General features: G+C 39.8%; 1 protein-coding gene across 3 annotated transcripts; it reads right to left on the bottom strand.

Annotated features, from left to right (window-relative positions):
• Positions 1 to 8,801: 8,801 nt before the first annotated feature.
• On the bottom strand, positions 8,802 to 14,230 carry LOC112185367 (putative disease resistance protein At3g14460). Of its 3 annotated transcripts, none has more exons than XM_024323606.2 (6): positions 10,942 to 14,230; positions 10,741 to 10,836; positions 10,053 to 10,339; positions 9,807 to 9,921; positions 9,359 to 9,415; positions 8,802 to 9,274 (listed from the first exon to the last, which is right to left on the bottom strand). In XM_024323606.2, the coding sequence occupies exons 1-2, from the start codon at positions 14,204 to 14,206 to the stop codon at positions 10,829 to 10,831; spliced, it is 3,273 nt and encodes a 1,090-aa protein (XP_024179374.1). In that variant the 5' UTR covers positions 14,207 to 14,230; the 3' UTR covers positions 8,802 to 9,274; positions 9,359 to 9,415; positions 9,807 to 9,921; positions 10,053 to 10,339; positions 10,741 to 10,828. The 3 variants fall into 3 exon arrangements, with proteins under 3 accessions (XP_024179374.1, XP_040369293.1, XP_024179375.1); XM_040513359.1 differs by having other exon boundaries at positions 8,802 to 9,270; XM_024323607.2 differs by having other exon boundaries at positions 8,802 to 9,240.
• Between the last annotated feature and the right edge of the window lie 329 nt (positions 14,231 to 14,559).

Raw genomic sequence — 14,559 nt, 5'->3', positions numbered from 1 at the left:
CTTCACCAATAGATTCATCATTCATAGAATAGCCATGAGAAGGAAAAGAGCGAGGAAGCCAAAAGCTGACATCCAAATAATTAAAAACAATGAACAAATTCAACAAATTGTGGATGGTCCTTTTACAACAGATCTTCCGAAGTCTATAGTTCAAGTAATTTCAGTAAATCTCCCAGTAAAGAGCATTCTCATTTGCAAAATTGTGTGCAAGACTTGGCATGGTGTAATTTCGGACCCTGAATTTACTCATATGCACTTGCATTTGAACCAAGAAGAGGCCTATCCTACGTTCCGACCCTGGCATAGATGGCGTGTGGCAAGAACCCTTTACTCAACAACTCTGGTTTTGATTTGGAAGACCATGCTGATGACGATGGCACTTTAAAGTCTATTCCCTGGCCTGTCCGCATGAGTATTACCAATTGCAAAATTCGGTTGCGCAATCCTGGGGAGGCATTCAACTACCACAATAAGCTCATTAATTATATACTTAACAGGAAACGTGGTGCTAAAAAGGAAACATAGATCTTGCATCAACGACATAAATCCACTCGATCACAGGTACATGTTGGTGAATTCGTGTAACGGCTTGCTTTGCTTGGCTGAAGAATGCATCGGACCTTCTGTCGTCTGCAATCCAATAACTGGCGAGTTCATGCACCTTGCTCAAGTTTTGAAGAATTAATGAGAGCCACAAGAGATGTATTAGTCGAGGATTTGGTTTCAGTCCGAAGAATAACAAGTATAAGGTGATAAGAGTCATTCACGAAGGAGCAGAGCATCCCATTGGGGTGGTTGATATAGAGATACACACACTTGGGACTCATTCATGGAAAGATGTTGGTAGTTCTCCCTTCGCCGAGCATATGGCATATCCCAGCAGTTTGGATTGCATAGCTTCTTTTGACTTTGACAATGAGTTGTTTCAGTCAGTTCCACCACTGCTTCTTCAGCTGGATACTTGTGACTGGGGGATGGGGGTTTTGGGAGATATTCTTTCTGTGTGTGGTACTCACGATAATCATATCGATGTGTGGACAGTGGAAGATCATGATGCACAAAAGTCCTGGACCAAAAAGGTTTATATTAATATGGATGTTGGGGGAGGACTACTAGGCTGGCCAAAGGGCACATATATACCGATGAAATACTTAACAGATGGGGCAGATGGGGCTCTATTGATGTTTAATTGGGATATTGATGCCTTGGTTTACTATCACCCAAGAAGAAACTACAGATCGATCATTTATCTTGACCTTAAGATTAGAGGTGTATACGGAGAAGGTTACGAAGTAATTCATCATGTTCCAAGCTTAATGTCACTAGCTCGAGGACATTTTGATAGATCGATCGAGCATGATGTAGAAGTACTGAATGTGTATTTAAGGTATGAAATTTCAATAAATCCTCATGTAAATTGGTTTGCTAGTAATTTTTTTATTAGCATATTGAGTAGATGTCACTCCATGTGTGCTTTAGGGAAGTTGGTTCGTTTGATTCTTATTTTTTTTTATTATACATGATTAGACTTCAGTGTTATCCGTATTACTTCGAGTGTACTGTGTTTATGTGCAGGTAGATTGCTCATCTCTACATTCTATAAAAAATCTCAGTATAATATTATCGTGAGTACCACAATTCTTGTGTCTCGGATCGTTCTGCATACTGTAGTAAACTGGATGCAATTAAGAGTGAACTGTAACACCATTACTATTATTCTCTTCTCGTCACTGCCTTTTTATGTTTTTTTTTTTTTTTGCCGAATAATGTTGCAGAATGTAGAGTTTGATGTCAGTAGCAATTAGCCTTGGAAAAATGATTGGAATAACTAATATTTATTCAAGCATTATAATTTAAATGCTGCAACTGTTGAAGCTGCCGCGGGAGACTATAGAGGTCTTAAATTGAAGACAAATGAGTGGTGACATAAGTCAATCTGACACCTTGATTTCCCTAAGTAAGGTGAGCAGTTAGCATACAGCTTCAATTTTTGTATTTTATTCTTTTTTTTTCTTTCTTTTTTTAATATTTTTTTGCGAGGAAAAATATTTATTAAAAGTAAAAGAAAATACAAGTAAGAGGGGAGGACATATCCTGCACCTTTCAGAAGTAAAATACTACTGATGAGGAATGACAGACATCATTCTGCCTTCCAAAACAAAAGAAATCATCTAAAACGAAAATTAGGGAGACCCAACTTATCTCTTAAACAAAATTGATTAACGAAACTAGGAGATGAATCAAACCAAGTAAAGCCCGTACCAGAAGCGCCAAAATTGGCCAATGCATCAGCCACCTGGTTACCTTCACGAAATATATGTGAGCAACGAAATTGCATCATTGTATTTTATTCTTTTAAGTTACTTTAATGATTTTGGATCAGAAAATTACTGTCATGTCTATGAAACTACAATGCCAAAGACTTGCCTGAGTGGATGCTATATATCAGTAATATCCTTGTATTGTGGTAAATAGGTTATGTAAGATATTATAAACTATTTAGGATACGTGTCTTAAAACAAGGAAAATTAGTAGTTCTAAGCAGATACAACTGCTGAAGTTTCCATTTTCTTATTTGTTCATCTTGATTGCATGACTGGTGGTTTCATATAGCATCCCACTATAGAGCATCCCACTCAGGCAAGTATATGGTTAGGAATTAATTAAATTCAGAGGAGCATTCCAGCCTAAATTAATTAATTCCTAATATCCAAACTCCAATGGTCATGTCTACGGTTTTCATTATGAATTAATTTCAAACTCCAATGGTCATGCCTACAACACGTTATCAGCACGAGTTCTAACCCTAGCTTCAGAAAAAAAAACCCTAGAAGAAAAATCATTTTTCTTCTCTGCCGCCAACCCAAAACCAAAAAAAAAAAAAAACTCCATACCGGCCGTCCACCACCAGCCCTATAGCTCCGCACCTCAGCAGCCTCGCCGCAGCCTCCAGCCACACCGCCTCCGTAAGCAACAGCAGCAGCCCAGTCCGCGCGCAGCCACTGCTGTCCAACCGCACCACTCCAGCCACCGCACCTCTTCACCTCTGCTGCAGATCGGAGACCAGAAGAAAGAAAGAAAAAAAAAAGGAAGAAGAGAAGAACCAGAAGAAAGAAAGAGGGAGAAGAACCGGAAGAAAGAAAGAGAAAAAAAAAAGAAGAACAGAAGAACCAGAAGAAAGAAAGAAGGAGAAGACCAGAAGAAAAGGAAAAGAAAAAAGGGGAGAAGAATCTCCCACCCACGTGCCAGCAAAAGAAAGAAAGAAAAAAGAAAGGGGGCCCAGACGAGAAGAAAAGGAAAAGGGTGGAAGAAGGTGGACACAAAGTCAAAAACCAGAAGGAAGAAAAGAAGAAGAAAAGAAAAGAAGAAAAGAAGAAAGAAAAAAAAAGGGAAGGCAGGCCTGGGCCGAGAGAGAGAAAAAGAAAAAAAGAAGGGGAAGCAGGCCTGGGTTGCGAGAAAAAAAAAAAGGGGGGCAAGAAAAAAAAAAAAAAAAAAGAGAGAAGGGCAGCCCACCAACTGCCAATTTCCGACCAGATTCCAGCAATCCTAATTTAGTTACACGCCTGCATCAACACGCGCGTGTATTCAACCCAAGAATAATCACGTAAGTTTTTATTAAGGTTGCTGCTTTCATGTATTTTAAATTCTTTTATTTTATGCAGAATATTAGAATATATGTTGCCAAATGATTTTGAGTATTTAACAAAGCGGAATTGTGGGGATTCACGCTTAACGAACTAAGAGTGTTCGTATAAACTAAGAGTGTTCGTAAGAACTAAGATTGTTCGTGTGAACTAAGAGCGTTCACAATGCTTGGACTAAGAGCGTCCGTAAGCATCAAATTGTGACCATATTAAAACATGATTGTTGGTCTAATCCAAAAGAGATTCTTGGAAATTGATTTCCTGGTAGCATAGCTCGGAAATCTTATTATTTTAGTTTTTGTGGAAGTTTAGCTCCGAAACTAATATATCTTCTCTTCATATTTTCAGGATGTCGAATAAACCTAGACTCGACTTTCCCATGCTTGACTCAACAGGCTCGGATTACCACAGTTGGGTAACCGATGTTGAGAACCATCTCACTTCAAAGGGAATTTTACCCATAATCCAGGCACCTAACCCGGATCTTATGTTCAACCGAACATCTACAAAGCATGCTCAAGCAGTTATCTTGATGCGACGCCATATGGACAAGGCACTCAGATTGGAGTATATGTCGATCAAGGATGCAAGAGAGCTATGGGTAGCGCTAGAAGAGCGCTTTGGCAATGTCCAAGATTCCCTCCTCCCTGACTTGAAGGTTCAATGGAACAATCTGCGCTTTGCTGACTTCAAGTCTGTTGCTGAATATAATTCAGAGGCTCTTCGCTTACAATCCATGTTGAGATTCTGTGGGCAACCTGTCACAGAGCAAGAGCTAATTGAGAAAACTCTCTCCACCTTCCCCGTTTCAGCCATTGTGGTATCAAAGCAATACCGTACTGAAGTCAATGCTGGACGGATCACGAGATTCCATCAGCTTATTAATATTATATCTGTAGCTGAGAAACATGATAACATACTCGTGAGGAATTATAATTCAAGGCCCATTGGAACTAAGAGCGTTCATGAGGCGAATTATAATGCACCCAAAGGAGGGCGCAAGGAGCGGTACCCTAAGAATGGGGGACAAGAGGGACGTATGGGCCCATATAACCGCCCTAACCAGGAAGGAAACCGCAAGTTTGGTGCGGATACACGTGGTGGTAATGCCACACGTGGGAGAGGGGGTCGTGGTATCCCTAGCCGTAATAGTGGCTCAATGGGTCGTGGTGGTGGCACCAACCCTCCTAGGGAACGCCCGCAATGTGCACAACGTGCACCTCAATTAAAGGGAGGCAGCCGCAATGATGAGTGTCATCGATGTGGATCAATTGAGCATTGGTTCAAGCAATGCAAGGCAAGCGAGGAACTAGCTGCAAGCTACAGGGCATATAGGGACCTGAGAGAGCAAGAAGTGTACCTTGCAGGAGAAGAAGAAGATGGTGGAGATGTCAATCTCACCATAGAGGACTTCAAAGCTGAAGATGAAGTGCACATGGATGCAACAGACTTTGATTAGATTAGTCCTTTTTATTTTTCCAAGAACTTTTGTAATGGCAATTTGCCTTAGTCAATAAATGACAATTGTATTAACTCTTTCTTATGTGGCAGACCCAATAAAATGTGATGTCTAGGAAAGTCATTGAGATTCTTGGTACTTAAGAGAGCCTCGCTCCACCAACATCTCTCTCCACTTTCCTGGTCATATTTGATTGGAGTTACCAAACGGATAGAGTGACTACAATGTGTCTTACTTTGATTTTATTTTGGATTAGACTTTGGAAACTTTGATGTAATCATTGGCTATTAATAAAGTGTCAATTCTTTTACTTAATATCTTGGACATACCTTAATTCGAACTGTATTATATAAGAGCCAATGGTTTTCATGTGGAAACACATTATGAGAATGGACAGAGTTCCTTTGCATCACCTCTAATGACTACGGACATAAACGAGTATTAGAGAAACTTATGTGTCGCTCTAGTGGGTTGTATGCAACCACTATTTGAGTTATTGAATCCAACTATGTCATGAGAGACGACTTATGGGATTTTGGCACATATAGGCTTTGACATGATGATCCGTGTATTAAAGACTCACACGGACATCCATTTTCAGAACGAAGAAAAGTAAGAACCAAAAATTGGTTCGAGGAGCTGCACATGCGCCTCATGGCGCCATGATTGTGCAAAGATAGGCCATACATGGCCAGTGCCGCCTACCCCCTGCGGAAAATACATGGCATTGATGCCATAAACTCCTCTATCTACTTCTCAAGTCTATTGTGACACTATGGCTTCACCAAAACCTTTATCGGTTGATTATAAAGCCCATGTTTCGTTCTGTAAAGCCTGTTATTTAGGATTGAGACCATCCTATGCAAAGGAGATTGAGGAAATAATTTCATTCTCACAAAGAATCCAAGGGAATTCTATGGATTTGATCAACCAACTTGCGGACCATATAGATGTTTTATGGTGTTGGTTGATACGCAAACACGCTGGTCACGTGTTGTGCCATTATCCACTCGTAATGCTGCTTATACTACACTCCTAGCACATAACATATGGCTACGGGCTCACTACCCAGATCATCCCATTCAGTCAATTTGACTTGATAATGCTAGAGAGTTTACATCGACAATTTTCGATGACTATTGCATATCTTTGGGTATTGATATCAAGTATCATATTCCCATGTACACACCCAATTGGTCTCGCGGAAAAGCCACCATTAAATGAATACAATGGTAGCCCAGACATTGGTAATGCGCACCAATATTTCCGCTTGGGTTATGCAATAACGCATGCAGCTATGCTAATTCGTCTACGACTCATAGCAGCCACTCAACTTTTATTTGCGTTACAGCTAGTGACTGGGTTCGAGTTTAATATCTCGTATTTTTGCATATTTGAGTGTGCGGTTCATGTGCCAATTGCGTCGCCACATCGCATCAACATGAGTCATTGCAACGAATGCATATAAATTTGTTGGACATGAGTCTCCAACTATAAGTCCGCTATGTAGAATCCTTGACAGGCGATCTCTATTTTGTTGGATTTGCGAATTGTCACTTTGATGAGACAGTCTTCCCGTCGTTAGGGGAGATTAGAACGTCAATGTTCAACAGGAACGACAGGAATTGTCGTGGTCTGTCCCCACTATGTCTCATCTTGATCCCCTAAAAGTGACGAGATCACATATACCTGCTGCAAACATGCCTGCAAGGATTGATGTCCCCACAAGAGGACATGGTGCCACCTAGAGAAGATGGGTACTGCACCACTACCATGGATGGTAGTATGGTGACGCCACAAAGGTGGCATAATGGCGTCATAGGCCAGGGGTTCCGCTAGAGAGAGTAGGAGACCCATAGGTTCGATGGATTCTCGCCCTAAGAAGAGAGCGAGTTTGGCACAACTTGATCCATTGATCATTGATACTCATAATCCGTCTCATGAGAATATTTTGGATTGTGGTTATGTCCAAGAGACATCGTTGGGGGACGCCTCAATGTTAGAACCAATTCTTAAGAATATAGAGATCTCTACGAACTACACTAGTGTACATGAGGACGTGGAATTATTGAGACCAATGACATCGAACCTTACTCCGTTGAAGAATGCCAACGTAGAGAAACTTGGCCTAAATGGAAAGATGCGATCCAGGTTGAATTGGATTCACTAACGAAGAGGAAGGATTTCGTGCCTGAGATGCCAACACCTCCTAACATAAAACCTATTGACATTAACAGGTCTTCATTAGATAGCGTGATGAGAAAAAGAGATGGAAATCTCACCTTATGGCGCAAGGTTTCTCACAACGCCCTGGAATCGACTACGAGAAGACATATTCTCTCGTAATGGATGCATTGCACTCCACTACCTTGTCAGTTTGGTAGCTTCCAAATAACTGAACATGCAGCTTACGAATGTGGTCACTACGTATCTTTATGGGGATCTAGATACGGAATACAATGAAGGTTCTTGTGGACTTCATTTACCCAAGTCAAGTGGCTCTAGACCACGGAGCGCATTTGCAACGAGGTTGAAATGCTCACTAAAATGACTACTTGATTGGGAAGGGATATGGTGAACTATGCCCACGCGTTTCCATGACAAGTTCCGGATTTGCAATTGTCGCGGTTTATGTTGATAAACATGATTGGAACCCTTGAGAGTTAAGGGAAACCGCTGAACATCTGAAATCCGAGTTTGAGAGGAAGGACCTTGGGAGAACACGGTTCTGTCTAGATTCAGAAGTTGTATACCATGTCAATAGACATTTTTGATAAAGTCAAAGATGCACCATGGTCTTCCGTAGTCTTGGCCCTAAAAGGGATCCGTTTCGTCCCAGGGATGATGACGAAGACGTGTTAATAACAGAAGTGCTTACTTATGTACAATAGGCGCATTATTGTACTTAGCACAATACAAGACCGGACACCTCAATTATTATGAACTTGTTGGCTAGATATAGCCCCGCGCCAACGCAACTCCATTAGAATGGTATAAAGACAATCTTTCGATATTTGAGAGGTACGATTGATATGGGCTTGTTCTATCTCTACAGAGAAAAGAGATGACGGAAGTGTGGGATCGGACCCCACAAGGCAAAATGCCACCTTCCGTGCTCCTCCTCCCTCCATTGAAATGACAACAAGCATTTCTAAATATTGAAATGAACCGAATCCGATCAGAGGATAATGTAGCGGACTTATTTACTAAGTCGTTACCAAAATCCACTTTCGAGAAACATGTGAAGAGCATCGGATTGAGAAAGTTATCCAAACTCCCATGATTGTAGCAATCAGGGGGAGATATTGACATCAGGGGGAGGCATGATGTCTACATGTTCGATCTCGAAGAGTGAAGGACGTGTTGTGCTCTTTTTGTCCTTCGACCAGGGTTATTTTTGTCCCACAGGGTTTTTGTTACCTGGCAAGGTTTTTAACGAGGCAACAATCAAAGCGTCATTACCAAGTTTGAGCGGCACAAGGGGGAGTGTTGAAGGATATCGACATAATGTGTGCCTCTTCAAACTAGGGTTTAGAGTTGTAATAGGAAAGTACCCTAGGTATACTAATTGTATTCCGATTCTGTTACCTTTTGTGTACTCTGTAAACTCCCTATATAAAGGGCTCCTATTATCAATAATAAACACAATTTTATTCTCCTACAACAGTTAATTTATATATTTCATTTCTTAAGACCAGATAACGGATGACGATCTTTCTTACCACATCTCACCCTTCAAATTAACAGATGTAGGCACAATCGATAAGTGAAAATAAGCTCTTGAAATTGGAAGTACCACGAAGCTTCCAATTGTCATGGCAGCTAGCTAGCTGTGAAGGGCTATTGTTCGAGGTTTCATGAGAAAAAACTACAATGATAAGAAACAAATTCTTTCTCTCATACACTACCAAATAATCTCTCTACCGTCTCGTTTTAGGCACAGGACCGGAACTACACCCAACGTCACAATCAAGAGACTGCATCTACAAAATAAGTTTGCTCGATCACGATCAATACTAAAGCCTCCTGTTTTTTCTCAAATTCGTTCGGAGAAATCTCACTATAGGCTTCCAAAATCTCACCACAGTCAACATGCAGCCTTAGCATTGCCGTCTAGCATGTGAATGATCTCATTACCTGTCAATACTCTCGAGTCTCAACTGGCAGCTGTCTGTGAGAGAAATATAAATGTCTGAAGTCTTAACATAAAAGACTAGTATAAAATATTCATACATAAGTCACTGTGGCTTCTTACCGGTGATCAATGGCTGAAAAAAGATCCAGCGTCAGACTCCAGTATGCAACATAACACCTGAAGAATAAGAATGAAGAAAGGTTTTAGTTGGTTTTACATGTGGATTCTCTATCAATTTATATTATATATGGCTTTACATGGATTGTTAGATTAGCACATAACTAATGGTTGATCGATGAATATACAAAGAAGGCATGATCCAAAGTACTGTTGCTCCAAACATATGTAGCAGCTGACAAGATATAATAACTTTTCGAAAATGAATATTAGTCTTTCATATGACGCTGAGCAGAGTCTATCTATTAATAGTCAAGAAAATTTGATGACTTAGATGGTTCTAAATCTCAACTCAACTGGAAAAAGTAACACAGCTGATAGAAAATAAATCATACAAAATGTAAGATCTTTAGTACTTCGTTAAGAATAAAAGGAGTATGATCTTGCTTACCACAAATCTCTTAGTCTCTCCCTTAAGTTTAGCTTGCTGCAATGGGTTCCAACCTTTGAACATTTTACTATTACCTCTTTGCATTTGGAATATAGTTTGACAGAAGCCTAGCTCACTGTTCAAATAAGAAAATGAGACTAGTATAAAAAGAACTATGAAATTAGTAAAACCAAATTAAACAGATTCTTTCCTACGACAGTAAACAAAAAAACATAAAGGTTTTGACTTTTTCTGACATTGAAGTACCTGGGACAACAGAATGAGAATTTGATGCTCGAGTATTCAAGGTCTTGTGGATATGGAGGACCAATTTGGTCCTTTACTCCATTTGCATCTGTTTTGTAGTCGAGGACCTAGATGGACTAAAAGTTGTGCTTGAACAAGGGAAGCAGCCTTCAGGAATGAATTGAATTCCCTTTCCAAACTTCGTTTAAGGGATTTGGGAAACAATGTACCATCTCACGCTAACAGTGGCTTATAAGTCTTGACATCATAAATTGGAAGTTTCTGCATTAGCTAGCTTGCTGTAGCATCTGCAAACAACATATGCTTAAGGACATGAACAAAAAACAACGTACTTAACTGTATTAAACTATATTGTTTATGTAGAACTAATCATTTAATAGAAAATGCAAAAAACAAAGGGGTTTGAGTTTCTTAAATCCTTTACGTACTTTAATAAATTATGATGTTTATGTAGAAATGTAGAATTAATCATACTGGCATGAACTTGATACAAATGCACAAGTAAAACAAGGTCCCACACTCGAGCTCTGTATCAAGTATTGTGGATGAGGAGGTTGAATAACAAAACATTAAGATGATCATAAATATCTAAATAACTGTACAGGTTTCAGAATGATATTCTGATAATAATTTTCTGATTAATAAATGTTATTGAGTAATTTGTAAGGAAAAACAGAATCTTGCTTACCGTAATCTCCTCTTTAGTAACTGGTGTAAGGAGTTGTACAACATTTAAGTACATGCAGAATGTGTTGTGCACTTGTGCTTAGTCTGGATCAGCTCTCTGCAAGTGGAAAATATAATGTATTCATATCATTATAAAGAAGTTGGAAATTAATTACTGAAAAGTGAAAACTAATAAAGTTTTCTCTGAATTGGAAGCAAGTACCTTGGAGGGAGTAGAACCGGATGTCCATGCCTCCATTAGTTATGCAAGGGATGTGGGCTATAGAGGGCCAGTATCTACCTTTCATTGGTTTGCACCTCTCTTGTAGCAGAGGACATTGAATGACATAAAGTCGATTAAGTGAAAGAGGCAAACCCCCTTCTGGAATTGATGCTAGTTTAGGACAAGAAGATACTTCAAGATATTCAAGAGAGGTGAGGAATTGAAAGCCTTCGCTGAGTTTAGTAAGATTTGGGAAGTCGGCAATTGCGATTTGAATGAGAGATTTGGGCAGGGGTGGTGTCATCTTGTCCTCGGGTGGAAAGGACACCAAATCTGGATCTTCACCACTGATATACAACTCTCTAAGAGAGGTGAGTCTGTGCAATCCCAACTCCAATAGCGCCTTGCAATTCTTGACTTTCCAAACTACTAGTCTTGTTAGATTGGTGGGAAAACCCTCATCTAAAAATGACGCCAAACCATGAAAGTCCTGAAGAGAGTTCAGGTTCTGCAAGCCTTTGGGGATGCCCTCCAAATTAGGGCAGTTGGAAATCTCTATCTTCCTCAAGTTGAAGGCGCTTCTTGGAAACACTTCTGTTGGAAAGGAAACAAAACTTCCACAGTTTATGATCGATAGTGATAGAAGATTGGTAAGGTGGCATAGACCCTCCGGGAAGGATTTAAGATTTGGACATGTCCATAATTGAAGTTCTTCAAGAAGAATGTTATCATGGAACCTTTCGACTATTTTCTCCATATTTTCACAGGCCGATATCCGAAGATGTTTAAGTGTCCTGATTAGTAGGTAGCCTAAGGACGTCATAGAGGGACAACTAATTATTTCCAAGTCCTCGAGACTAGTTGTCTCCTTTTGCATCATACAAGGAGTAGAAGCAGAAGATGAGGAAGACCAACAAGATGAAGTCTGAGTACTTCCTACTTCAATCTCTACTACTGATTTAAAATTTTTGCAAACCCAGATACTTAATCTTCTCAGTTGTGGGGAAATCTGGTATCTTGCGAAATACACAAGAGAATGGCAACGCATAATCTCTATTTCTGCAAGAAAAGGTGGAAAACAAACCTCTTCAAAAGAAATTATACTAGGGCAGTCGTATATGTGAAGTTTCTGAAGTGATGATAAGTAATGAAACAAAAAAAGGTGGGAGTTGCTTCCAATGAAGAAATGAGGAACAGAAATCAGGTTTTCCTGTAATCTATCCTCATTCTCCCTTAAAAATGTCGGCTTCTTAGAAACTGTAATCTTCAGATCTTTAGTTTTTGTCAACCCTTTCACAAATTCCTCTGCTTGGAGTACGAACTCTGAAACACTTGAAAGCTCTAGGGCCTCTAGCGACTCAAACTGAGCAGCACTTCTATGGATCACCTGTCTGCAATTATTTATTTTCAATTCACAAAGGCTTGTATAATTTGTGATTGAAACCACTAGCTGCTCACATTGATGAATCACAAGCGTGGACAGTAAATGAAGGTTCTCAGGTAACCGACCCTGCAGTTTCCAGCAGCTTTTGATGGAAAGCATTTTCAAGCAAGGGAAAGTTTCAAGTCCCTGATCTTGTTGATAGGAAAACCACTCCTTCCAAAGGTCCATCCGCTCAAATTCCAGAATTTCTAATCGAGGGAAAGGCAAGCTACCCTCCCCATAAAACTCCTGCCCTACATTTACCACTCCAGGCATTTTTCTTATATATAGCTCTTTCAGAGAACACAATTGCCCAAGTGGTGGCAAGAGCTGGCCGTTTCTACAATTTTCTAACCTCACCACCACCATTTTAGAGAATAAAGAATCTCCAATCCATGCTGAAAATTGCAATCCCCTGAAACCCCTTACTGTGAGCATTTTGAGGTTTTTGTGAGGTTGCAACATGTCAAGCACATCTAGTCTCATTTCTCTGTTTTCACTCCATTCGAGTACCAACTCATCAAGCTCGTCCTTCTTAATACAATTGGCCATCTTTGCATCCTCCGCATCATTCACATTCTCCAATCTTGAAAGATGCAATGTCCCCCGGAGATGCAATAGGGGACCGATCTGACTTATCCCTGAATCTCCACTTTCGGCCACCAGAAAATTATTCAATGTTTGCAGATTTGTCAGACTACCAAGTTGGCCAGGCATTCTTTCCAACAAATATAGTTTCGAATTGTGAAGATGACGCAAACTGATTAGATTCCTCATGTTTGTAGGTAGTGTTCTCAAAAAATTACAATCATTTACTATCAATGTTTGTAAGTTGTAAAGAGTACTGGCAGATTCAGGAAAATCCTTTATTACTGCATGAGAAACATCAAGATACCGTAAAGACTTCAACTCCCCTATCGATTTTGGCAGAGCTGTGATTCCATAGCCATTAAAAGATAACACCCTTAGGTATGGCAGTTTTGGCACTAGATCATGAGTGATCTTACGAGTCAAACAATGTCGAAAACCTGGCAGTGTTGAAACAGTAAATGGTAGAAAAGTCCGCAGATGTTTGACTTGATCAAAGGCTTCGAATTTTTGAACACCATCAGATATGCCAGAAATGTAAGACAATTGACGAGCCTTCGGAGAAGATCTAATTTGCCTGTAACTATTCTGTGCGTCCTCCAATCTAAAACATATCGCTCCTGTGATCTTTCTTGCCAAATCACTAATGAGATCATGCATTACATATCGTGCATTGCTTTTGCTTGAATTTTGAAAGAATGATCTAGATAACAACTCCCGAAAATAATCAGCACCTAAATCTTCCAATTGTTTGTTGTCTTTCGGTTGTGGAATTAAATCCTCTGCCATCCATAGGAGGATCAACTGCATTTCCTCAAATTCATAATCTTGTGGAAGTATCGAGCAATAAGCAAAACACCTTTTCAAATCTGAAGGGAGATAATGATAGCTCAAATTTAACACAGGGAGAATGTTACTATTATCAGATAGACTCCACAGCTTGTTTTCAAGTATTTCTCCCCATTCATGTATTTCTTTACAACCTAAAAGACCACCAAGAGTTCTTGCAGCCAAAGGTAATCCACCGCATTTGGCAACAATTTGCCCCCGAAATACCTCAAAGTTCTGTGGTCCGCAATTACTAACATCCAAGAGTGCATGTTGCTTGAATACTTTCCAACAATCATCATTTGATATATAGTCCAAATTGTGAACATCAATGGCTCTCACTATTTTTGCAACTCCTGCATCACGTGTTGTCACAATTATTTTACTTCCTGGTGCACCAGCATGAAAAGGGGACTGTAGTGTCATCCATAGATCATAGTCACATGAGTTCCAAATGTCATCCAAAACAATTAAATACTTTTTACTTGCTAGTTCCTTTCTCAAGCCATCTTGAATTTGACTGAATTCCTTCCATTGACAGTGTTGGGACGTGACTGATTCAAGAATTGCTTAGTTACTCGTACAATGTTAAAGTTATCCGACACTGATACCCAGACCTTAAGATTGAACTGTTTCAGGACATCATCATCACTGTCATTGAATATATACTGAGCAAGTGTTGTTTTCCCCAATCCAGGCATTCCAACAATGGCAACAACATGAAAATTGATTGTGCTAGGCTCATCTCTTGAGAGAAACTCAACAATCTTTGCTTTGTC

The sequence above is a fragment of the Rosa chinensis genome, chromosome 2 (assembly GCF_002994745.2).
Source record: "Rosa chinensis cultivar Old Blush chromosome 2, RchiOBHm-V2, whole genome shotgun sequence".
Taxonomy (NCBI): domain Eukaryota; kingdom Viridiplantae; phylum Streptophyta; class Magnoliopsida; order Rosales; family Rosaceae; genus Rosa; species Rosa chinensis.
The sequence above is the reverse complement of the archived record's forward strand: the minus strand, read 5'-3'. Positions and strand labels throughout refer to the sequence as shown.

Bases quoted from the DNA above. Each gene is read 5' to 3' on its own strand.
- LOC112185367 (XM_024323606.2), bottom strand. From the start codon at position 14,206: ATGACACTACAGTCCCCTTTTCATGCTGGTGCACCAGGAAGTAAAATA.